General features: G+C 55.8%; 9 protein-coding genes and 1 non-coding gene across 10 annotated transcripts; 6 read left to right on the forward strand and 4 right to left on the reverse strand.

Moving 5' to 3' along the window:
• Positions 1-60: 60 nt before the first annotated feature.
• BO72DRAFT_497102 (uncharacterized protein) lies at positions 61-737 on the reverse strand (the record flags this gene model as incomplete). Its single annotated transcript, XM_040948673.1, has 2 exons — positions 61-139; positions 211-737. The coding sequence occupies 2 exons, from the start codon at positions 735-737 to the stop codon at positions 61-63; spliced, it is 606 nt and encodes a 201-aa protein (XP_040800334.1).
• Positions 738-1,494: 757 nt separating this feature from the next.
• On the forward strand, positions 1,495-3,373 carry BO72DRAFT_405901 (alpha-mannosyltransferase). Its single transcript, XM_040942304.1, has 2 exons — positions 1,495-2,788; positions 2,883-3,373. The coding sequence occupies exons 1-2, from the start codon at positions 1,531-1,533 to the stop codon at positions 3,359-3,361; spliced, it is 1,737 nt and encodes a 578-aa protein (XP_040800335.1). The 5' UTR covers positions 1,495-1,530; the 3' UTR covers positions 3,362-3,373.
• Positions 3,374-4,777: 1,404 nt separating this feature from the next.
• Positions 4,778-6,941, reverse strand: BO72DRAFT_448853 (cell wall cysteine-rich protein). The gene has a single exon (XM_040944889.1). It carries the CDS (start codon positions 6,893-6,895, stop codon positions 4,847-4,849), a length of 2,049 nt encoding a protein of 682 aa, XP_040800336.1. The 5' UTR covers positions 6,896-6,941; the 3' UTR covers positions 4,778-4,846.
• Positions 6,942-8,044: 1,103 nt separating this feature from the next.
• Positions 8,045-9,732, forward strand: BO72DRAFT_486724 (uncharacterized protein; the record flags this gene model as incomplete). Its single annotated transcript, XM_040947951.1, has 2 exons — positions 8,045-9,490; positions 9,562-9,732. The coding sequence occupies 2 exons, from the start codon at positions 8,045-8,047 to the stop codon at positions 9,688-9,690; spliced, it is 1,575 nt and encodes a 524-aa protein (XP_040800337.1). The 3' UTR covers positions 9,691-9,732.
• A 3,007-nt stretch (positions 9,733-12,739) lies between these two features.
• On the forward strand, positions 12,740-13,642 carry BO72DRAFT_379927 (DUF3632 domain-containing protein; the record flags this gene model as incomplete). Its single annotated transcript, XM_040941364.1, has 1 exon — positions 12,740-13,642. One exon carries the CDS (start codon positions 12,740-12,742, stop codon positions 13,640-13,642), a length of 903 nt encoding a protein of 300 aa, XP_040800338.1.
• Positions 13,643-14,149: 507 nt separating this feature from the next.
• On the forward strand, positions 14,150-15,044 carry BO72DRAFT_511111 (uncharacterized protein; the record flags this gene model as incomplete). Its single annotated transcript, XM_040949390.1, has 1 exon — positions 14,150-15,044. A coding segment is annotated over exon 1 (682 nt), but the record flags the coding sequence as incomplete, so codon positions are not given.
• A 630-nt stretch (positions 15,045-15,674) lies between these two features.
• Positions 15,675-17,396, forward strand: BO72DRAFT_478069 (GNAT family N-acetyltransferase; the record flags this gene model as incomplete). Its single annotated transcript, XM_040947478.1, has 2 exons — positions 15,675-15,696; positions 16,693-17,396. The coding sequence occupies 2 exons, from the start codon at positions 15,675-15,677 to the stop codon at positions 17,394-17,396; spliced, it is 726 nt and encodes a 241-aa protein (XP_040800340.1).
• Positions 17,397-17,674: 278 nt separating this feature from the next.
• Positions 17,675-17,745, reverse strand: BO72DRAFT_t160. Its single transcript has one exon. It is a non-coding gene; the product is annotated as a tRNA-Gly (tRNA).
• Positions 17,746-18,030: 285 nt separating this feature from the next.
• On the reverse strand, positions 18,031-19,648 carry BO72DRAFT_448854 (putative glutamine synthetase). Its single transcript, XM_040944890.1, has one exon. It carries the CDS (start codon positions 19,494-19,496, stop codon positions 18,135-18,137), a length of 1,362 nt encoding a protein of 453 aa, XP_040800341.1. The 5' UTR covers positions 19,497-19,648; the 3' UTR covers positions 18,031-18,134.
• A 441-nt stretch (positions 19,649-20,089) lies between these two features.
• On the forward strand, positions 20,090-22,176 carry BO72DRAFT_497111 (MFS general substrate transporter; the record flags this gene model as incomplete). Its single annotated transcript, XM_040948674.1, has 10 exons — positions 20,090-20,180; positions 20,237-20,373; positions 20,432-20,514; positions 20,577-20,674; positions 20,725-20,845; positions 20,905-21,274; positions 21,341-21,471; positions 21,536-21,869; positions 21,936-22,041; positions 22,103-22,176. 10 exons carry the CDS (start codon positions 20,090-20,092, stop codon positions 22,174-22,176), a joined length of 1,545 nt encoding a protein of 514 aa, XP_040800342.1.
• Between the last annotated feature and the right edge of the window lie 1,177 nt (positions 22,177-23,353).

The following is a 23,353-nucleotide window of genomic DNA, read 5'->3' on the forward strand; positions in this document are numbered from 1 at the left end:
GTAGTAGTGGTTGTATAGGGAGGCTCCTTAGTGGTAGTTGTGGTTGTATAGGGAGGCTCCTTAGTGGTGGTGGTTGTTGTGACTGGCGGCTTGGTGGTAGTTGTTGTTGTCACAGGAGGCTTTGTAGTAGTTGTTGTGACTGGAGGCTTTGTAGTTGTAGTTGTAGCCGTAGTTGTTGTTGGCGAGCATTCAAATGTAAAGTGGAACCACTTCCACCAGTTGTTTTGAAACGTGTCTTGACCAGCAGTTCCAGTTTGATCTCCAAGGGTTGGGGATTTGACGGAGGCATGAGTCACAATATTGTATTTTGTCGTTGTGTCACACTTGGTTGTGATGCCAGAGATTGGGATAGTGCAAGTCGCACTTGTTGCTCCACCGTTTAGAGTGCAAGCCCCATTCCCCAGCGTGTACGGGTATCCACCAGGATTACCTGGGGCCGTTCCAGTACCAATCCAGACATGGACGTCGGTGTAAATGAAATCCTTGGTCACTGGGTAGTTGACAATGAGATTGGAACCCGAGATCTGGAGCGACACATCTGTTCCGTAGTCCACCTGGCCAATGAAAAACGAGGAGTCTGTGGGATTCACGCCCGTCGGTGTAGACGATTGTCGCGGGAAGATGGAATGTCTCTTGTAGCGGGCTCGGGGCATCCATTTTTCTGGGCCTGCAGTAACAAGAGTGGACAAGAGGTTCAGCACAGCAAAGCTGAGCATCAACTTGATGTAGACTTTCATATTGGAAAGGCTTATCAAGAGAAGCTATAAGGCAGTTCGATTGCTTCTCACACAGGGGGATGAACCTCCAGTGCAGAGGAGTCTTATATAGACGATTCCGCCTGCATATGCAGTGGCCGCAAAGCGACAGACTGACACAAGTGATGACCTCACAACGCTCCTGCTCGTATGCATTTAACTTGCTGCGTTTATCTAACAGGTCTCTGTCCTATTCTTTTCTCTCTCTCCCTTGTGGGTATCTTTGTGTCATCAGTAGTAGACCAACCCATTGACTGTCAGGATCAGTGGCAAGAACAATTGGCTTTCTTTCAAGCACTGAATACCAGAGCTCAATCTCGCACAAGAGTTCTAGCCTTCAGCCAGAAGATTGGTTCGAATGCCAATTCGGTCAGAAGTGCTGTCATGCTGCTCACAGAATTCGGCTCCAGGGTTCAGAGTTGACCTGAGCTCTGAGAACCATATCCACACGCTCCACCCTCTCGAGACGAGGATTCGCGCTATTCTTGACGAAATCAAATGACCGTCTGGTTCCGACTCAGTTTCTTTGTTCTCTTGAGGCAGAATTCGCGCAACAATCTAGACCGGGAAGGGAACACTGAAGAACGAGGACGTGGTCCCACATGAATACGACAATCTTCGACGTCAAGACCATGCTCTGGACAAGGGCGGTTGCTCTTGAGTCTGGACCAATTCCAAGGTATATGCTATAAGAATCTTTTCCGATAGTCAGCGTGTGTTCCATCCTCAACGCCCATCACCTGGCTCTTACTCACGGCCGCACAATCTCTGTTCAATGTATACTCTCTCGCACTTCCCCAACCAGACCCGACGGGGGTCAATCCTGTCGAGGGCGCTGCTCCTCGTTCTTCTCATAGGATACTGCTTCAAAGCAACCCTGCTCACCATCGAGTACCACCATGCAGGGCTCTGTACGCCTCCTCTCTATAAACGAGAAGACCCAAGCGCTGTAATCACAGACACCCACTCTCAAAACCCACTAGCCCTACACAACCCACCTCCCCCCAGCAACACCCCCCCCAACTTCGACCGCACGAATTTCACCAAGAACCTCTCCCACCTCCTCTCCCTCTTCCCCAACTCATCCCAGGCGCAAGGCCTCGTCAGCCCCATCACCAGCACCGGCGAAGCCAAACTCCACGAGCTCGGCCTGCGGGCCCGGGCCTTCCGCTCCCTTTTCGACGCCTGGGAAGCCGTCCACCTCATCCCGACAGCCACAGGCCCCCTCACCCGCGATGACATCCTGCAGCTCCTCCAGAATGACCCCGCCGTCGCACACGACCTCCACACCGACACCCCCACTCTAATGCACAGCTACGAGACCCTCCGGACCTTCTACACCCAGCTCTCCACCCGCCTCTTCGACTGGACAACCCCTTACTTCCCCTCGCACGCCACCCTACACACGCAATTCCACAACGGCGGGAGAGGCCTCGTCCTAACCGCGGGTGACAAACAAGCACCCTACGTCCTAACCTCCCTGCAATCCCTGCGCCGACAAGGCTGTACTCTCCCGGTGGAAGTCATGTACTTAGGCGACGACGACCTCGGCGAAGATGCCCGCGACGCCCTCGAAGCCATCCCCGGCGTTATCACACGCGACCTGTCACCAATGGTGCAGGACGAAGGCTGGACGCTGCGCGGCTGGGCCGCCAAGCCCTTTGCCATTCTCCTCTCTAGCTTCCGCGAAGCGATCTTTATCGACGCGGACGCACTGTTCATCACCAACCCTGCTGACCTGTTCAACGACCCAGGCTACATCGAGACAGGGGCCCTCTTCTTCAAGGACCGGCTGCTTATGCCCGGGGAGAAGCGCGCGTGGCTGCGGCAGGTGCTGCCGGCGCCGTTGTCGCGGGCGGCGCGCCGCAGCCGCATGTGGACGGGCCAGAGCATCCACATGCAGGAGTCCGGCGTGGTGGTCGTCGACAAGTGGCGGCATTTCGTGGCGTTGCTGCTGGTGACGCGGCTGAATGGGCCGGATCGCGATGGTGATACGGCTACTGGCAAGGTCGGCGTTTATGATATGGTTTACGGTTTGTCTTTCTTTCTCTCTCTCTTCCTCGGTTGCCTCTGTCTATGTTGAGGGGGCTACGGGTGTGGAATTGGCTTGGCTAACGGAGTGAACAGGCGATAAGGAAACCTTCTGGCTGGGCTGGGAGCTCGTAGGGGATACGGATTACGCGTTCCATGAGGGCGCGGCGGCGGTCATGGGCACGGCGCGGGTGAACCGCGCACGGGCAGCAGCTGAGAATGAGACGGTGGATGCAGCTGGGGATGATTCGGAGAGTGGGAGCCCCGAAGACCCCCGGTTCAGCATATGCGCGCCGCAGCTGCTGCACCTGGGGACTGACGGACGCCCGCTGTGGTTCAACGGGTGGTTGCTCCCGAACAAGTACTCGGACGACCCGCGCCAGCAGCCGACGGCGTTCGAGGCGTTCATCACGGAACCGCCGGATGCGACGGCCGTGGGTGCGTGGAAGCTGCAGCAGAATAACGTCTGCTGTCTGGCGGCGGATCATGCCGGGAGTTTCAGCGCCGCGGAGAAGGAGGTGTTGGGGGGGATGGTCGAGATTGCGAGGGAGGTGGGCGCTATTGGTGAGGATTGATTTGGATGGATGTATGAATTGAGTTAGAATCATAATTCATCGTCTGAAAGGGTTCAAGCTGGTATCGTATATGTGGATATAGCCCACCGAGCTTAGGGTTTCGCATACGGTTCGTAAAATCCCATCACTACCACCAGCTCAGGTGTTCAATACGTCACCACCAACAGCTCCCCATCGATCTAAACTCAATCCCTAATAGCCTTCCTCGCGGAACAGCATTTCCGACCAGACCCAAGATTACTGAATGCCGGAACCAGGGATCCTTCGCGTGTCTGAAGAGCGGGCTGCCGCCCAGATAAGCGTGGCAGTGACAAGGATCCTCGGCCCGCTGCCCCCACCGGAGTATTCAGCCGGCCAATGGTCGTAGCATCAAGAGCGAAACCGTCCCATGGACGCGGAAATGCGCCCCTGCCCAGATTGAGCAATGGATTCTAGATCGCTCGATATCTTTTGAGTTGGTGGTGACTATGGCGTGCGTGAGATGAGCTGGGCCGTTGCCGTAAATTTCGATCTTGGTCAGGACGTTTCCACGCGCCATGACTGAATACTCCCTTCTGGATAATACACAGTTATGGATGCAATTGTCCCACCATCCCCTCATGAGATTGCATCGGTGGCTATCTGAAAACGGGTTGGATCCTATTTTGCATCAATGGAGCGAGAAACCTTGTCAACCGGATTGACATCATGAGCACGCTCTCGACGTCCCCGTCACTCGAGTATAGCATTGGCTCTTGGCGTCCGTGCGCCCGTTTGTCTGGCAGTGTATGCAGTTCGTGATTTATTCAATGCAATTTACTTCGTCCCGCCGATCTGTTACCGGTGTACAGTGTGTACAGTATACTGTACCTGGCTTGTTGGCTTCATGAGTTCTAATCCAGTGCGCTTCTCCATATCACACTACCCTTATGGTTTCCATATGTCGCTGCCCAAAGTACCGACCGGAAAACGTACAGTACACTATTCACCAGCGGCCAAGCGAGTTACTCGTCGGCACTGGACTGACATCATTCCAGTCCAGCCCTAAGTCCTTCTCCGTCACTCAGCAGACTAGACTCTCAGGTGACGGTCTTTTCGCTATTGATTTGTTCGCAGAGACAATTTGAGCAGTACTTTGCGTGTCTTCGGGACTTGAGTAATGGCTCTCTTTAGGAAGGGGTCATCGAGGTGAATTGCTGGCCTATTACACAGACGTGAATCAAATGGAAACTAGTATACCATGCAGTGTATTTAGCTTGCTTGACGCGAAAGAATCAAGAATCCACCCACTTGGTTTTGTTCTCCGAAAGGTTCTCCCCAAACAGCGCGGCACTCCGCCCCGAAGTACAGCCCTACCTACATGCACACGATCCTACGTTTTACTTGATCCACTAGCGGCACAAATGCAGATATTCAAATTGCACATTAAACAAAACACTCGATTACAACACCTTTCCCAAAATCCCTGCCACATAAACCATGCATCACATATCAAAGCACCCTAAGCTAATACAACCAGTCGGCACACATGCCGGTGTGACGATCATAAAGCGTCCCTTCGACGCAGTTGGGCTCCCCAAAGCCGGTCGGGGGGCAGTACTCGAAGTTCAGACAGTCGCCACTCTCGAGGGCGCACTGCTTGCCGTTGAACACCTGGCCAGGGGGGCAGGCGGGCGGGGAGATGGCGACGCACAGCTTGGACTCAGGGACGAAGACGGTGCCGGGCAGGCAGTTGGGCAGCTTCTCGGCGACGCACTTGCGGCCGTTGAAGCGCATGCCGGGGGGACACTCGGGCTCGAAGGGGTGGGCGCACTCCTCGCCGTCGAAGACCAGGCCGTCGTCGCAGAGGGGCTCGGTGCCGACGCAGGTGGTGCCGTCGAAGCTGGTGCCGGCGGGGCACTCGGGCCGGTTCTCGGAGACGCACTCGCCGTCGACGAGGTGGTAGCCGGGCTCGTTGCACTCCAGGGGCACGGTGCTGATGCAGCGGCCGTTTACCCACTTGTGGTCCGCGGGGCAGCCCGGGTTCTTGCGCGAGACGCACTGCTTGCCGTCGAAGAGGGTGCCCTTGGGGCACGTGGGCACGCCGACGATGCAGCCGCCCGTGGCGGTCAGGGTCGAGCCCGCGGGGCACTTGGGCACGCTGGTGGTGACGCAGTCGCCGGAGCCGTTGGGGACGCTGCCCGCGGGACACGAGGGGGTGCTGGTAGCCACGCAGCGGGCGCCGTCGAAGACCGTGTCCTCCGGGCACGAGGGGAAGTGCGGCGTCACGCACTCCTCGCCGTCGAAGGTGCTGCCCTCCTCCGTGCAGGTGGGCTGCAGCTCGGACACGCAGTTCTCGCCGTCGAAGGTGAAGCCGTCCTCGCAGGCGGGCTGCTCGATGCTGACGCAGATGGTGCCCTCAAGGCGGGTGCCGGGCAGGCAGTTGGGTTCCTCGGTGGAGATACACACGCTGCCGGTGAGGGTCAGGCCGGGGGGACAGGCGGGCTGCTCGGTCGACGTGCAGACGCCGCCCTCGAGGACGTGGCCGGGAGGGCATTCGGGCTGCTCGATGCTGACACAGCGGTTGCGCTCCAGCTTGGAGCCGGGCGGGCATTGCGGGATGCGCACGGGCTGCTTCTGGCAGTGCTGGCCCACCTTGGTCGTGCCGGGGGGGCACTTGCCGGTCTCATCGGTGTCGAAGACACAGACCTCGCCGTCCCAGATCATCTCGGAGGGACAGCAGCGGGCTGTGCCGGAGGCGAAATCGGCGGAGAGGTCGCTGCCCGGGGGACAGGTGGCTTCCTCGGTCATGACACACTTCTTGGTCACCGGGTCGAGCTCACTGCCGGGAGGGCAGGCGGGCTTCTCAGAGGTGACGCACTTGCCGGTGGTGGGGTTGAAGCTGGTGTCGGGGGGGCACGACGGACCAGCCTCGTCGACACAGACGCCATCCTTGTTGAGGACGGTGCCGTCTTCGCAAGTGGGACGGATGGTCGAGACGCAGTTCTTGAAGTTGTCGTGGAATTCGGTGTCGGCGGGACAGATGGGGGGCTGGACGCTGATGCAGTTGCCGCCGCAGGTGATCATGCCGTGAGGGCATTCGGGCTGCTTGGTGCTGACGCAGGACTTGCCGTTGAACTTGTAGTTCTCCGGGCAGCCGGGGGTTTGGGTGGATTGACAGACTTTGCCGTTGTACTCTTGCCCCGAGGGACAGGTTGGGGGGCCAGTCACACAGGTCTTGCCCTTCAGCACGGTGGGAGGAGGACAGATGGGAAGCTCGGTCGAGACACAGATGCTGCCGCTGTAGTCGCTGCCATCGGGACAGATGGGCTTGATGGTCGACACACACTTGTCGCCCTTGCGAACAAAGTTCTCCGGGCAGTTGGGAACGCCCAAGACACAGTTCTTGCCATCGAATTCGGTTCCCTCAGGACAACACTTGACCAAGCCGGAGGCAGGGTCCTGCAGAGGACGGATGTCGTCCAGGGTATACTTGGTCTTGCCGGGCAGCTTGGCCTGGACCTGGGCAGCACTCAGGGCCACCAGAACGGCCAACAAAGACCCCAACTTAGCCATGATGCGTGGCTGTAGTGGGAAAGGAAGTTGGAGATGGAAAGAAGAGATGGTGAGGATGATAAAAGGCAGGAAGCCACCGGGCAGTGAGGGTATTTATACCATGATTCTCCTCGCAGCGATGACGGATTCTCTTTGGCTTCTCCGCGCCTGATACGGAGTAATCAGTTCCAATACTGATCGGATTTGCATCTCCGCTTCATTTCAGCTTGAGCCACTCAGTCCAGTGGATCAGATGCCGATCACTTCGGTTCTAGGAAAGGGGAGCTGGCGGTGTATGTATCTGTCTCTGCGTGAAAGCGATGAGATCCTACACCGATCAACTAGTCCAACTCCAAAAGAGCAGTGGATAGCTGTGGGCTCAGCTGAAGTGGTGAACTAAAGTCAGCTCCGCTTGAAGTAGCATTCTCGAGGAAAGGGCAGAGTGGGGACGGGGCGTCAGGATGTGATCTGTGATCGACAGTGAAGGGCGAGCATGGAGGAAAAAAGTCCCGACACGATGGAAGCTAAATCAGATGTGATCGCTCAAATGCTGCAGCTCAAGTTTGGGTGGTTTGCAGGGTATCGATGATCCTGATGGTATTCAAGGTATTGGTGGTATTGAATGGACGGGAGTGGAGCGTCAATCGAAGCCGGGGCGGAGCGAACCTGCCTTAGCGCCAGCCAAAATCCTCATTAGTGAACAGTGATTCACTGTGATTGATCAAACTAGCTTGGCTGCCAAACCCCCCCCCGAGATGCTCCGCGCGCATCGATCGCCTCGGTTAGATTGAGCTGACGAATTTGGTCATTGCTCCGTGACTTGTGCAGTAGCTGTGGAGATCTCCAAGGGATCAGCATCCGAAGTACACGTATTGTAGAAGTCCGTGTATTGTTGATGATTGTATGGATGTGACGGGAGTCTGCTATCAGCCCTCCTGATGGTTAATGGCAGAGGAAGACCCATGGGATTTTAGGTCAAGCTGAATTGGAAAAGCCTTGCTTTGGTGAAATTGCGTGCAACCTTTCACAGCCTATGACATAGTCTTCTCCGTTCTTATAAAGTAATCACCGAACACCCTACCGACCTACCACAACCAACTTATCTTTCTTCTGCTCTAAATTCAACTCTGTACCTGTGCTCTCTTACTGTGCAAGAAGAGTGACGGTGATATGCTATTTCAAGGCGCCCTTTTTGCCGCTTTGCTAGGCACTACAGTGGCCAGCAGCGGCTCCAATTCCAAATGTCTATCCTCCAACACGGTCGGGGCGGCCAACTACCAGCTCTGCTGTCCTGAAGGCCAAGGCTCCGGAAAAGGAACCGTGGGAGATTCCGTCTTCGAGTTCACCTGCGGTCAGTATCTCACCGGCAAAAGTGGCGCGGGCACGCAGCACCGACAGGTGAACAGTGCCAAGGACTGCGCACAGCTCTGTTCGAGTCCGGACTGTCCCGGGGCCTCCTGGCACAGCACCGGGAAGAAGTGTTTCGTGCTAGGCAGCGGAAACACCGACTATGCTCCGTACTCGCCGGCAAGGGATTGGATGGTCCTGACCAAGTCGGCGGAGACCCCCGAGGATCCCGATCCGGAGGAGGATTGCAAGGAATTCATCGATGCGGCCAAAGAGACTGCCGCTGCACAGTGTGCCTCGGAGAAGGAACAACAGAAGAAGGAGTGTGAGAGCAACAAGGCCAGCGCTCTCACGGAGGCCAAGGCTCAATGCGAAGCCGAGAAAGCTCAACTCAAAGAGCAGGCCGCCACCGCGGCATCCCAATGTGAGGCGGACAAGACCGCGGCGCTGGAGCAGTGCACGACCGAGAAGGAGCAGGTTCGTGGGGAGGAGAAAGCCAAGTGCGAAGCTGAGAAGGCCGAGCTCGCCAACGGCGCCACCGCCAGCGCAGAGCAATGCGAGGCCGACAAGGCCGCAGCGCTCGCGGGCGCCAACCAACAATGTGCGACCGAGAAGGAGCAGCTTCGACAGGAAGGAGAAGCGCAGTGCAAGTCTGAGAAGGAGGCTGCCAGCTCTCAGTGCCAGAAAGAGAAGGATGAAATTCGCCAGCAGGGTGACAGCAAGCTACAGCAGTGCCAGGCTGATAAAGACAGCGCTCTCACCAACGCCAACGCTCAGTGTGCCACGGAGAAGGATCAGCTTCAGAAATTGGTGGACGATGCTCGATCGCAATGCAAGTCCGAGAAAGACGCCGCCGCCTCTCAATGTGAGAAGGAGAAGGACGAGATCCGCAAGCAGGGCGAGAGCCAGCTGCAGCAGTCCAAGTCCCAGTGTGACGCCGAAAAGGCAGGCCTCCAGCAGAAGATCAAGGAGTTGGAAGAAAAGGCCTCGTCGGTGGGGAGTGGCACTGGTGGTGGTCAGTGGCTGTCGGTCGATGAGAAGTGTCGCAGCAACAGCTGGAGAAGTCTCTGCGATGGCACCTGTTCTCAACGACAGTTTACTCTTGGCGGGGTGGATTTCCAGGTCAAATGTAATGTCCGCACCAACGGAGCGGTTGAAGAGATCTGGTGGTATCGCCAATCGATTCTGGAATGTGCTGAAGCATGTGCCTTGAATCCACGTTGCTTGGGAGTGGGATGGAGGAGCTTCGGCGGGGAGCCTGAGAAGGGAGTAAGTAGCCCTAAAACCATGAAGCATCCAGGCTGATCTCAGTGTGCTAACCACCAATTGCAATTAACCAGGTCTGCCATGCCATGATCAAATGGGATCATATCTACCAGCTCGTGAATACTGCCTTCCCTCACTCCGGTGGTGAGCATCTCATCTACGCCAAGGGTCGCATCACTCCAACTGGAGCTCCTGGCACCTGAGAATGCTCAAGTACATACACCAGCCACATGTCGAAGCCAGGGAATTCAATGTGTTCCACAATTCAATGTTATGAATTCATTAATTGAAAGTCTTATTTCATTTTGAAAGTGAGATTCAATTGTAGCATGCCTACATCACTCCCTACCATCACCATCTCCTGAAGTTTGGAGACACATGCAGGCCAAGGAAAGTACCGTGCCGTACACAGGGACAATCGAGTACGGTACGATGACGGTATCGTAAATCAGATCGGAAATCATTTTTAGCTGTGGAAGAGATGGGGGCAGCCAAGAAGATCATCGGTGGGGGGTTCGCGCGGTTCGCTCGGAAATATTCACCTTCTCCCCAGTCCTCATAGCTCTAGAAATATCCATAATTCTAGGCTGAGCTTTACCTCTAGGCTCTCGGAAGACACTGATTGCCGAGGCAGACTTCTTTCTCCTTCTCTTTTTTTTTTACGCTCGGTTAGGATCCACAATCGAAGGTTCTCAGTGTTCACCGCTGTTCATTGTATCTGGAGCTAGTAATGAAATCCGGTACGTTGCGGCATCGGCCCGTCTGTTCCATGACAAAACATGGATTGCAAGCTGTCATTTTGCCCATCACTGTCTACCATCGGTCAACATCGTATGTGGAGAATTGTCCAGGATAGGTAAAAGTCTCATTTACTTGCTAGATGAACCTGGCCCCGGTCGGAAGATCTCACCCCACCGAGCTTTAGGCGAGATCGCCCGAATTGTGCCGCAGTTTGGGACGCTGGGATTGCTGAGGAGCTGCAGTGCTGCACAATCGCTGGGGGAGCTGTGGAGCTGAAAGATGCTGTTGCTTTTCCGATCTCTCCTCCTCAGCTGCTGTCGTACGCCAGACATGGAGCTAGGAGCTATCGATCTACGACCCTCTTGCCCTTTTCTTCGACTAGTGCGGGAGCTATCCTGAAAACCTGACTACAGATCACCCTGTCGCTCGGTCCTCGAGCTGCATCTGAATGCACTCCGGATATCGCCGGCTGGCTGGGAGGTGACGTCTCCCTTCGAATCACCATCTTCTGATCGCGACCGTGGCTATCAGGGCATGGATATTTCCGTGATCGCGACAGTGAATAGGTTTTGGAAAAAAAAGAAATCGAAAAAAAAAAGATAAATGTTGCTAGGCAGTGTCGATCCACTGCAGGTAGAGTGCCCGATCCACTCTTCTGTGCTCCGAGTGTACAGTACTAAGTATCATGGCTCAACAGAATAAGTGGTCATTCCGCTGGCCCGGATCGGATGAGTTCGGTTGGCAAGAGCGAACAGCCTCAATGCGCAACTCAACCAAACTACTATGTACTGATGTAAATTGCATCCTAAATCGTGTTCTATGAACAGCTCTCCCAAGGTACTCACGCTTTGCACCATCTCACTTCTCATGGGTTTTCTCAAGTGCTCCATGGTTGATTTGTACTAGTAGGAAGGTTCACCCGAACTGGACAAATTTCGCCCCTGCCCCTACTTACTACTACTTGATTTGAAGTGCAGATACTCTCCGTGATAATTCTCTACGCTCCAAGGAAGCACTAACGAATGGGAAATCAGATGTGGTTATAAACTCTTGTACCTATCATGCTACATGATTTATATGGCAAATTTTCGGCTCAATTTCTGCTCAACAAGTGTCTATACCTGTTTTACAGGCTTTCTGAAAGGCATTATCCTAGATACGGCTCGGGGAGTTATACTCATGGCCACAGTGGGGAACCATCCTATACAACTTATGGTTGTGAAAATGCACTTATCTATTGCATTTCTAAATACCTCCAACGTTGTATAAATTCTATAGGAGTTAGCTCGCAATCTGGTTTTCAAGGTGAGGGTTAAGGTTGTAACTCTTGATTGACGTTGACACCACCAGGCCTTTCCACTTGGTAGTCTCACTATTTAAGTATGGACGTAGTTTCAGTTTCTCGTCCTCCTCCTCTTAGAGGTTCCAGACTCTAGACTTATATTTCCAAGTGATAGAGACACTCACATATTGGGAATTGGATTATTCTGTCTAAATCTCATATACAAAGTATCCAAGGCATCGGCAAGCTACACACAAGTGTTTATCCGTCTCAGCCCTAATGTGACTTGTGCCTGAATCCTCGTCCCGTCGCATCGACCAATGCTCACAGTCCATCAATAGGATCGCCTTGTGATTTGGGCAAGGTGAAAACCAGTACCTGACAAGGACATGACAACTGATCCAAGGTTAATGTTACTCGACTACGGCTGACATACACCAGTAGTCAGAACGGAGTATCTGCCATAACCGCGAAGAAGACCGTGCGTCATTAGGTGTTCAGAGGATTGATCCGGTAACCACGCTAATGCCTTGTCTTGTTGATCATTTAAGAGGATTGTCCCACGTTGTCCCTTAGTCGCTCCAATGCTGCAGCCTGTCATACTGGGTCCCATTCTGACGAGCCCGCAGTGGAGCGTGAGCACAGAGCTAACAGATCGTGTATTCCACGTGCCTAGAGCTCTGAAGGGGCTACGTAGCAGACAGCGTGTTTTCTCCGTGGCTAGTTACAGAAATGGTCGATCAAGCATTGAACATTGTAATACAATACGTGGTGCACAATAGCAACCCCACACGATATCTCACGATTGCTGCTTCTCCTCTCACTCAGTTCCAGCCCCAGACACAAGCAGTTTTCCTTCTGCGTCCTATCATGAACATCAGCTCTGACCCATGGTTGGTCTGGCTACGCCCAAATGGCCAAGCCTCCACCGTACAAAGATCTCGAGTAGGTATAATGCACGTGACATATCTTTTGTTTATACATTTTGAGAGGGTGTCCCTGACAGAGTGATGATCTTCTCCTATCGATTGCAAGCAACAAAGATACACCATCCCTTGTATTGAGTTTGTCTACTCAGCATAGATGGTATTGAGGATGGAGACATCTATATAAGCCACTCACCGCTGCCACAATTTAGTCCACCATCCTCCCCAACTTCACAAGGTAATCCACCCCCATTGAGTCTCTAATCACCAACCTCTGTTACAACTGACATCATGGACGGTATCATGGCAGGTCGAATCCGGGAGTACGGGTTCGGAAGGCGGCTCACCCAACGCCGAGAGTTCTGGATCATCCATGCGCTGGTCAACAACCCCGACAAGACCGCGGAGGAGGCCGTCCAGGAACTCCTGCAGGAGCGCGACAGCCAGTTCCAGCAGGGGCGGAATACCCACCGGCCCTACGTGCGGAACCGGCTCAACCAGCAGCATGCATTCCACACGATGCAATCGCTGTGCGAGCTCGCCTATCTCCTCCCTCCCGACGAGCAGACCAAGCTGCTGGACCTGGTCATGCAGCTGCAACGGACGGCGGTGCACGACTCGGCCGGGCGCGGCGGCATCGTGAGAGTGGCGTTCGCCGACCGGATGTGGACCGATCTCCCCAGCCTCCGCGAATACATCAACCACCGGTACACGTTCGCCCCGCTGGACGTGTTCAAGGGGTTCCCCACTTGCCGGTGTACGGGGATGCAGAACCGCACGCCCTGCGGGGATCACTGCCGGGACTATCCTCCGCAGGAGGTGCAGGAGTGGGAGAATCGCAACTGCTTTATCGCCCAGCTGACGAACGCTATCCCGCGGCTCGGCCATCGCATGGACTTCTCCCGGTTGGGACTCCGGCTGTGCGCCCGCGCGTTCGAGAACGCCGACGTCAACGCACTGGAGGAAGAGGCGGTCCGCGCCGCTTGCTTCTGGATCGCCCTGGCGGGAAAGCCCATGTGGGATACCTGCGTGGCCGGGGATCAAGTGGATGAGCCGGAGGCGGAGGAATCCAAGGCTTTTGACCGGGCCCGCTGGTCCTCTTGGAAAAATACGATCAACTGCTTCGGGGTTCACTTGGTGCGGCGAAGTACACAGGCGCTGATAAAAGATGCTTTGGCGTCGATGGACCAGGCGGAGCGTGGATAATGAACAATGGCATTGTTGTGGGTGGAGACGGGAAGTGCAACAAAGAAGCCCTCTCGCCCTCACCTCCAAACCTCCACACATGGCCAGCACCCATGCAAAGCACGAGTGACCCCGTCGGCGCTGTTTTCATACTCTGAATCAGGGTAATTCCACCAATAACAACTAATAAAAGATACTAAAGATAGTCTTGTCTTAACCAGCTAATTCATACAATATCTTTGTCCTCGATCCACCCTAAAAGAGGCTTTATCACTCCCAGCGCCGATTACCGGAGATCTCCTCTATATATCAAAGCCACGACAAGCCTCAGTTCACACAACCACGAGGCCTTGCAAAGCCTTCAAAATCGATGCAATCAAAGGTAAATGAAGACTCTTCAGGCTCCGTCCCACCCAAACTTATAAATATTTCATTGAGCCCAGCTCCTTCGGCCCCTTCCCCTTTCCGCCAACTTATCAGCTCATTACTCGCAACGCTTATGGCTTACGAACAACCTTGTAAACCCACCGTGACGGTAGTCCTATGCCCCAACCGATCCAATCATAAACTCGAAATTCCAAGAACAAGAACAAGAACAAGAACAAGCAAACAGAAGGTGACCCCCTTATCTGAACTGCTTCTCTCAGGCTAACACTACCTCCCACCAATACACTTAGCCCTGCGCTACAACCACCACCAACCCTAACCCAAACCTAGCCCTTCAGTTCCGACACAAATGGAATGCTACGGCCTCACGCGGACCCCGCACTACGGCTACTGGCCGTACCGACAGCAGCACTCCTCCCCGCCGTCCACGTGGCAGGCGCTCGTGATGCAGTACTTCCCGGTGCACGAGGGGTTCGTGGTGAAGCGGGACGACCCGGTGGTGCACGACTCGCTGGCGCACGGGGGCCAGTACGAGGCGCGCGGGTACGACACGCTGACGGTGCACAGCGCGAGCACGGGGACGCACCTGACGCTGATCGCGGGCCAGAGCGCCTTCAAGGGCACCGACTGGCCGATGCTGATGTCGCGGTGGCCGCGCCACGACGCCCGCGCCCCACGCGTCTCCTTCGCCGGCATCGTCCAGGGCGACAAGGTCCAGTTCTACGCCCACCACCCGCGCCACGGCCTCCTGCTGCTGGGGCTCCGCGGCCTCTACGAGCAGACCATCTTCTCCACCCGGACCGACGCGCCCCGCATCCGCGAGATCCTCGCCCAGTTCCGCGGCTTCGCGCGCACCCCCGAGCGCGCGGCCGAGACCACCCTCGAGGCCAGGGGGTTGGACTACAATCGCCGGTCCGGGGAGGAGGGGTGGCGCACCATCGCGAAGTATTTGTGGGCGTATCGTTCGGATTTGATTTGATCCAGCCGTGTGGGGGGTCTGCCGTGAGGAAGGTTGATGTAAGGTTTGTGATGGGTGTGATGGGTGTCTGCGTTGGTATAGTGGGAAGAGGTGGCTGGCTCGCAAAGGTTATGGAGCGTGCCTGGATTGCACGCCGCCAGCGGAGAAAAGTTTTTGCATTGGTGGTTCAAAAGTTCTTGGAAATTTGATTCCCCTGGAAGAGGGAAGTAAACGTGTGGGAATGCGGATAACTACACTGGGTGTCTGTTTATTTTCGTTGCAGTACATATTTGTGTGTCTCTGTACATACGTATAGTTAAGAATGAGATTTTTTTTTCTTTTCTTTTCATAGCTTTTATCCTTTTACTAGTTGTCTTTTGGATAGTGCTATTGCAGATGGTATCTTGAACACTCCAACACAGATGCCCACGCACCTCATCTATCTAACCTAGCCACATCCCAGAAATCAACACTTACCCTACGCCATCCCTACAACAAAGCCAACAATGCAATGCATGCACCCCACCATCCCTAACTTACCGACTGCCCAAAAATCCCGACTTGGCGGAGCTTGTCCCCAATAAAGTGATTACTAACCAATCCCCTGCCCCGCCAAGACCCGGGCATACAATCACAACACAAAGAAACAAATTCCATTCATTATCCATTATTCATATTTCCACACTCAAAGAGTCGCTTTCATTGCCGATGGCCAATCCTCCTACATCTCGTCCTGACCAGATTCTCACATCTCAAACCCGATCCCCGCGCCGTGGTCCGGCGACTTCAAGATCCGGTCGTACTGCCGGTCGGCCATGAAATCCGCGCGGGCGATCTCGGCGGGGCTGGGGTGGTGGGACTCGCGTTTGCCGTGGTGGCTGTGGTCGTGGTGGGTGCCTGGATTAACCAAAAAAAAGATTAGTTGGGTAAGTAAAGGAGCACGGGGATGGAATGTCGAACCTTCGTGGGCTACGGCTGGCGGCGCAGGGGCCCTGGGGTCGTGGGGTTGTTGTTGTGGGTGGTGGTGGTGTTGCTGTGGTTGCTCGGGTGCTTGAGCGTGGTGGTGGTCGTGGTCCTGGGAGGGGTGCTTGTTGTGATGCAGATGCAGGGCGTCTTCGGCTTTGTGCAGGAAGCTTGACATGGTGGAGGCTGGGTTGTTGTAGTGGATATCGTTCTGCTGAGAGTTTTGGTTTGATGGTAGGGATGACTTAAGATTTCTTGGCTAGCGAGGCGTTCGATCTGCCATTCGACGCATTCTTTATACCCGTGAGGAGATCCATGGGCATGACGTAAATCAGATAACGTGCTGCCTTAAGTGAAAATATGGGTTGATGTCCCCGGCTGGATCTCCGCTGCCATTGGCCTTGTTGACGTCATCGCGGGGGAGGTGGTGATTGCAACGCCGAATAAGACCTGATGGATGGCTCGGAACGCGCGGCATGGGTGCAATGAGAGTCCGACTGCAAACAGACTCCCCCTCCCCTTTCCCCTAGGCTGTGAACACTGACACTGACACTGACACTGACACTTTGTTGGCCGGCCCGTCCCCGAACCCCCGCTAATCCATAACAGGCTGGGTTCCAGAACATTGGCCCTGTCCAGCCGCCCGCGGCTGTCTTCGAGTCCTCTTTCCATCACTGCACCCTACATCAACCACAGTACCTACATAACTACCTAGTAGTACCTGATGATATACATCCATCCAACCCCACGATGAACCCTCCAGAACCACCCAACCACCCCTGGACCCCCTTCGCCATCCTGACCCCCCGACTCATAATCCTCCCCACCCCAATCGCCATCTCCTCCCCCACCTACCGCAAACTGTACGCCTCCCTCCACGCCAACCCCGACTTCTGCACCATGGGCTTCGGCGCCCACTTCCCGGCGCGCCAATGGACCGACCCGGAGACCCTAGAGGTGATTCAAACCCGCGACATCGCGCGCTGCTGGCGCGTCCGCGGGATGGGTGACTGCGCCGTGGGGTTACGTCCTTCCTCCCTCCCCATCCCCATAGCCGCGAAATCCACCTCCAGCACCGACATCACCATCTTAACAGGCGAGGACGTCACCAGTCTACCCAGCGATCTGGATCAAATCGAGTGGGTAGGCTACGCCGGCGTCCGCGACGGCACGACGACCTCGATCCCCGCCCGCGAGGCCGGGGACCCGCCCCTTCCGCCGTGGGAGGAGATGGTCGAGGTGCGCTACGGGGTGGCGCCGGAGCAATGGGGCAAGGGGATCGCGGCGGAGGCGGCGGCGGCGGTGATGCGGTGGGCGGTGGCGGAGCGCGGCGTGAGGAGGTTCATTGCGGAGACGGAGCGGCCGAATGTGCGCAGTGCGAGGGCGTTGGAGAAGTTGGGGTTTCGGCGGAGTGGGACGCGGTATTGGAAGGAGCCGGGGGAGGTGGAGTGGGAGTTGGTGGTGTAGGTTCAAGTTATTGCTGGGGAGGGCGGTTTGTGGGGGGGGGGGGGGGGTACTTTTGTGCTGTATCTGTATGTACTCTATGTACTGTATGTACAAAGGCTGCCAGTGACTTTGGACGCAATGTGGATCATGCTTGATGGTGATTCTCGCCGCCCGGGGGACTGCAGGGACTGCATGCACAAAGAAGTGGTGGGTTGGATACTCAGGGATAAAAGGGGGCATCTATACGGCTGGTGATCGGTGTTCCGGGAAGAAGCAAAAAAGAAAGACGAAAAAGTGAGTGCATCATCCGTGAATCGAACACGGGCCTCATCGATGGCAACGATGAATTCTACCACTAGACCAATGATGCTGGTTACTTGCTATTGCTCAGCCGGGTTCGCTACAAGTCCTTGTCTCAACAAGCTACGTATAAATGAGCCGAGGGCCCAAGGCTCAAGCCCCGCCGAGCCCAGATGGGTGAAGAGAGTACAAAAGATGCGAGAATAAAAAACAAGAAGAGGGGGGATAGATGAATTGGCAATATAGAGTCATCATTCGGCTGAATATTAGCATCATTGCGCTGATTGGGGGCACGACAGGACACTTATTACGGACATCGAAGCATTATATAGCACTGATATATTGTTGTGCGGCCATCTGACGACCTCCTGTTTACCACTCCACTTCCACAATAGCACAAGCAGCACAACCCAAGCATTACATTAGAATAAACTTCGAGAACAAGACGGCCCGCGTCATCTAGAACAACTCAGCGAACAACCCCCGCACCTCCTCTGGATCTAACTTCGCCAGCGAAGCCACCTCGAACCGTTTCGTCGCCACATACAGATCAATAATCTTCCTCCCGATCACGTTCGCCAGCCCGTCCGCATCCGCGTGCAGCACGTCCAGCGCCTCCTCCAGCCTCTTGGGCAGCGGCTCTCCGGGGTCCGCGTTCGCATTCACCGGATCCCCCAGATCCGGCCAGACCAGAGGCTCGCGGCCCTCCAACCCCAGCAACCCGGCCCCGATGACCGCCGCCAGCGTGAGATACATATTGGCCATGGCGTCGACGCAGCGGATCTCCCACCGGCCGGGCTCGAGCTTGCGGACCGGCGTGAGCCGACACTCGGTGCCCCAGCCCACGGCATCGGCGCCGCCGACAAACGGCTTGAGCCGCTCGTACGAGACATCCTGGGGCAGACAGAACGCAGACAGCGCGGGGAGCCGCTTCAGCATGCCCGCGAGGAACGACGCCTCGAGTTCCGGCGCGGGGCTCGGCTGCAGCGAGAGATGGGTGTGTTGGCCGTTGGCCAGCGGGTCGCCCGGCACGGGCTTGGGGACCATGGTGACGGCGCACCCCAGCGGCGCGAAGGTGTCCTTCAGGTAGCCGTGCACCAGCAGCAGCTGGTCGACCGCCTGCAGGGGCGGCTTCGGCCCCAGCGCGAACTCGTACTGCCCGCGGACGCCCTCGGTGTGGATCGCCTGGATGTCGACCCCGCGCGCCTGCAGCTGCAGCACGCACTGCTCGACGTGCGTGTAGCACGGGTCGCGCAGCCCCGCGACCGAGAACAGTCCCCATCCCCGGCTGTAGCGCTCCAGCCTGCCGGTCTCGGGGTGCGGCTTCATGATCACGAACTCGACTTCAAATCCCACGAGGAAAGAGAGGTCCCATCGCGTCTGGGCCTGTTCGAGCACCCGAGAGAGCGTGTGGCGCGGGCACAGCGCCTGCGTCATCGGTTGCCCCGGCAGGGTGTAGTCCAGCGAGCACAGCACCTGCGCGCTCCCCGGGCTGATCGTCGGATGCAGCGTCGTCCAGTCCGGCACGAGCCAGAACTGCGCGTCGGTCGGGGTGCCGGGGATGAGGTGGTTGTCGACGGAGCAGGTCAGCGCCAGCCCGGTCGCTTTCATGGGTTGGCCCTCGGCCAGTTGGGCGATGGCGGTGTCCAGCAGGACCACGCGCGCCCGCTGCACGCCCGAGTAGTCCTGCCATTGCCAGCGCAGGAATTTGATGTCCGGGCGTTCTTGTTGGAACTGCTTGAGAATCTCGACGGCGGGCGAAGGCGTGGTTGTTGCCGCCGTCGCTTGCGGGGTGGTCAGTGACCGCGACAGGAAATTCATTTTTTTGGTATCTGGGAGGGCCAATTGTGGATAATACTACAGAGTCAGTCAAGTGAAAGATGACGATCGTCCGTCAGCAGACCCTTTGGGCTTATAATAGAATTATACCGAGTGAGTGAGTGAGTGATTCTGCAGCGTGCAGACACGGCCCCTTTTGCTGCAGATCGCACTTGCCCTCTTGTTTCTGACGGCGTATGCGGCATGTATCGAGGATCGGCTGTCGTCAAGCTGCATCAAGCTGCATCGCGATCGATCCACCCCCGGTGGGTCTGTCTGCCTTAGCGGTAAACAATCGGAGGATTTGTGTCTCCGATTGACAGTGTGACACCGATTGTGACAGGATTGTGACACGATGATCATGAACTATTGTCTTGGCTGCATGAAGTGGCTTGACGATCGTCCGGTGCATTGCCCCTTTCCGTTTAGGTGCAATTGAGTTGATGTGCCCTAACTTTCCCTGCCCGAGCTGAGGGGACCGAGCCTTGCCCGACTCAGCTTGGGAGCTCAGACGGCGCAGTGATAATTCGGACGTCATTCCGTCTGTGCTCACTTCTGTTTCTCATGGTTTCGGCTTTCGTCGAGTTCACACCAGCATGGCGCATGAACAGACTCCGTTGTTAGGCAAAGGCGACCGTCCGCCGACCGGCAAAGGCTACTTCAGTAGGATTTTGGCGGGCTTAGTTGGTGCGTGATGTCTGAATCCGTGATAATCTTCAAGCTGACTGGAGATCGCACCGCAGGTGTCTTCCTCGCGAGCGCAGATAAGTCCATACTGTTGGCAACTCAAGGCGAGATCGCCTCGTCGCTGCATTCGCCGTCCAGTGCGTCGCTGCTGCTGGTCATCTACAATGTGGGATTCTGCATCGCATTGCCGGTGGTTTGTGGCCCTCTGCCACTTCAATACCAAGGATGACGGCTGACGGCACTCGATCTAGTATGGCTTTCTGAGCGACATCTACGGTTGTCGACGATTCCTTCTTTCGGCGTACGGCCTCTTCGCGGTTGGATGTTTGATCTCGTACGTCGTTCATCGAGACTCTGTGATTGGAAATGGGCCTGAACTCATGCTGGACTCAACAGTGGCATCTCCGATACCCTATGGCCCTTTGTTTTGGGTCGCTTGATCTCAGGAATGGGCGGTGCAGGCATGACCGATCTCCTGTCGGTTCTGGTGAACGGTAACTCTCGTCATACCGGGGATACAGGGCGATGCTGACGGGACCCCAAGAAATGTTCGACATCACGGAAGTCGCATCAGTGCGAAGCTACATCATCGCAGCTGGGATCGTCGGCCAGGGCTGTGGAGGACCCTTGGGAGCGCTAGTCGCCGACCTGGTCGGCTGGAGATGGTAGGTTCTGGGCCTTGGGCTGAATCAACTCCAGTGACTGGACTGACACTGATGCTCAGGTCTTTAATCGGTCAAACCCCCATCGCGATGCTCTGTCTGGCTCTCGCGCAATGGCAGTTCTCGACTACCCCGGCCACTGAGACACATTCAACCAAGCACCTGAGTCTGTGGAACTTTGACTACTGTGGGGTGGCCAGCTTTTTCATCCTGGTCACGTCTTTCATCCTAGCGACCACCGAGGGGGGAATCGCCTACCTCTCGTCTCAGACTCCAGCCTTGCTCGCTGTCTCGGGGATCTTTCTCATGGTATTTGTGCTGATTGAGCGGTTCGGGACCAAGCACCCCATTATCCCCCCTTCGATTGTCTGTTCCCCGGGGCTTGGGGCCATCTTCGGTGGCCAGGTCATCTACTTCGCTACCGTCACCACCGTGAGTTTATCCCCGATCCCTACCACAATTCCCGCCCCCAAAATTGACTCTAAACCACTCCCACAGATCTTAAACAACCTACCTGCCTACCTCTACCGAATTGACCACCTCTCCAACTCCGCCATCGCGATCCGCATCTGGCCTGCAGCCCTAGGCCTGATCTCCGGGTCCATCATCGCCGGCAAAGCCCTCAGCAGGTGAGCAGCCACCAAGTCCTACCACACCACCCGCCGCAGCAACCCTAACAAAACGCGCCAACAGAAACCTCCAATCCCGCAAACTCTCCCTCATCGCCCTCCTCATCACCCTTGTCTCGCTAACCCTCATGGTCCTCCGCTGGCTGCACGGCATCCAGCCCCTCGAAGTCCTGTACTGCTTCCCCTGGGGTATCGGCGGCGGCCTCTTTCTGTCGGCGCAGTTCATCGCGCTGACGATCCGGGCGCCCGCGGAGCAGCTCGCCAGCGCCATCGCCGTGTACCACCTCGCGCAGCAGGTGGGCCAGATCGTGGGGACGAGCGTCAGCGCCGCCGCGCTGCAGCGGGTGTTTCGGGCGCGGGTGGCCGTGGGGTTGGGGCAGGTCGCAGGGAAGCGGGAGGTATGTGGTTCCTTTCCACTGTGTATATAGCCGGGATGAAGTGTGACCACTAACTTTGGACGACAGTTGATCGAGCATATCGTCCAGGATTATAATTTCACCAGCACGCTGCCGCACGGGATCCAGCTGGCCGTGCAGGAGAGTTTTATCGAGGCGTATCGGATTATTCCGGGTATGTTGCCCCCCCAATGCCCTTGCCTATGAGTAGATAGTCATTCTGACAATGAGCATAGCATCCGCTCTAATCCTCTCCGCGATCGTGGGGATAATCGTGCTGTTCCCGAAGAAGGAGCGGGTCGAGGAGTGAGGGGGCTTCCCCCGGGCCTCCAGGCCACCCCACCATTATCGGTATCGTCTCAGTGAGAAGCACAACCTGAAGTAGCTTCCCGGGTATGAGTAATATGTAATGTCAAATTGTCCATGGCTATGATGGAGACGTTAAAAGCATGATCCTTTAATTTCAATCTCAGAGTTTCTTCCAGAACAAAAACCTACACCGCTTCCTGGCTAGCCTGGCTAGAACTGCGAAATTCTTCTCCGCTCGATACGATACGAAGTAAACAAACACCCGAAGCAGTGGAAAAGATCGGTCATCCCTACCCCACTTGTTGCAGTTGATTGGTCGATCTGGATCTACCCGTGGAGTCGGGTGGTTTGTCCATGGTTCGAATCTTGAATTTCTCTTACTCATATCTGACCTTCTTTACGGAGTACTTTGTCGGAAAAGGAACAGCAAAGGGAAAAAGGGGGTTGCTGCAGTGCACTGACCCGATCAGCGACGATGATGCAAGTTTAGCGTCAAAGATGAGGATGGGTTCGTGGCGTGGACTCAGCCTGCCCTCAAGTTGCGTCCTTCTTACTACGCTGACAGCAAGCATTAAACCTTCGTAGCCCATCGCCATGCATGATCCCGGTGGTTCTGGGCCATGATTTGCGTCATGATGCTATCCCTTCTCAACAGCTTGCTATCCCTTCTCAACAGCTTGAAGACGAGGGGAGGTGATGCATCTGCATGACAGTCGATCACTCTTCGGTGTTCTGTGAAGAGGGGGGTTGTGGGCCTGTGGCGGGCGTATCTGTAAAATACCCGTATCACAAATGCGCGGCAAGCAGGCCTCTTTCGGGGATCCACTTTTCAGCTCTCGGGAGAATCGGACGGATCTGGTTGTTAGGAGGTCGATCTTGGGGGTTGTAATTTTGCAGGGAGTTCTCCGTAACTACGTACACTAAACTAAGTATGTAGGTGTCCGGCCTTGGATTTGGGTGGGACTGCGTTCTCATTTCTGTTGTTGACGCTGGGATCTTGGGGGTTTGGGGTTTTGCTTTTATTTTGTACTACATAGAGCATGTGGTGCTCTATCTTGTTACCTTCGGTCCAATACGCATGTAGGATACTCTTCCGCATTGAAGATTAAGCATGGACGGGAAGATGGTGCATCCCTGCCTCGATGTTGCAAGTCCAAGTCTTTTGCTCCTAGGACCCA

Source organism: Aspergillus fijiensis (assembly GCF_003184825.1).
Source record: "Aspergillus fijiensis CBS 313.89 unplaced genomic scaffold BO72scaffold_29, whole genome shotgun sequence".
Taxonomy (NCBI): domain Eukaryota; kingdom Fungi; phylum Ascomycota; class Eurotiomycetes; order Eurotiales; family Aspergillaceae; genus Aspergillus; species Aspergillus fijiensis.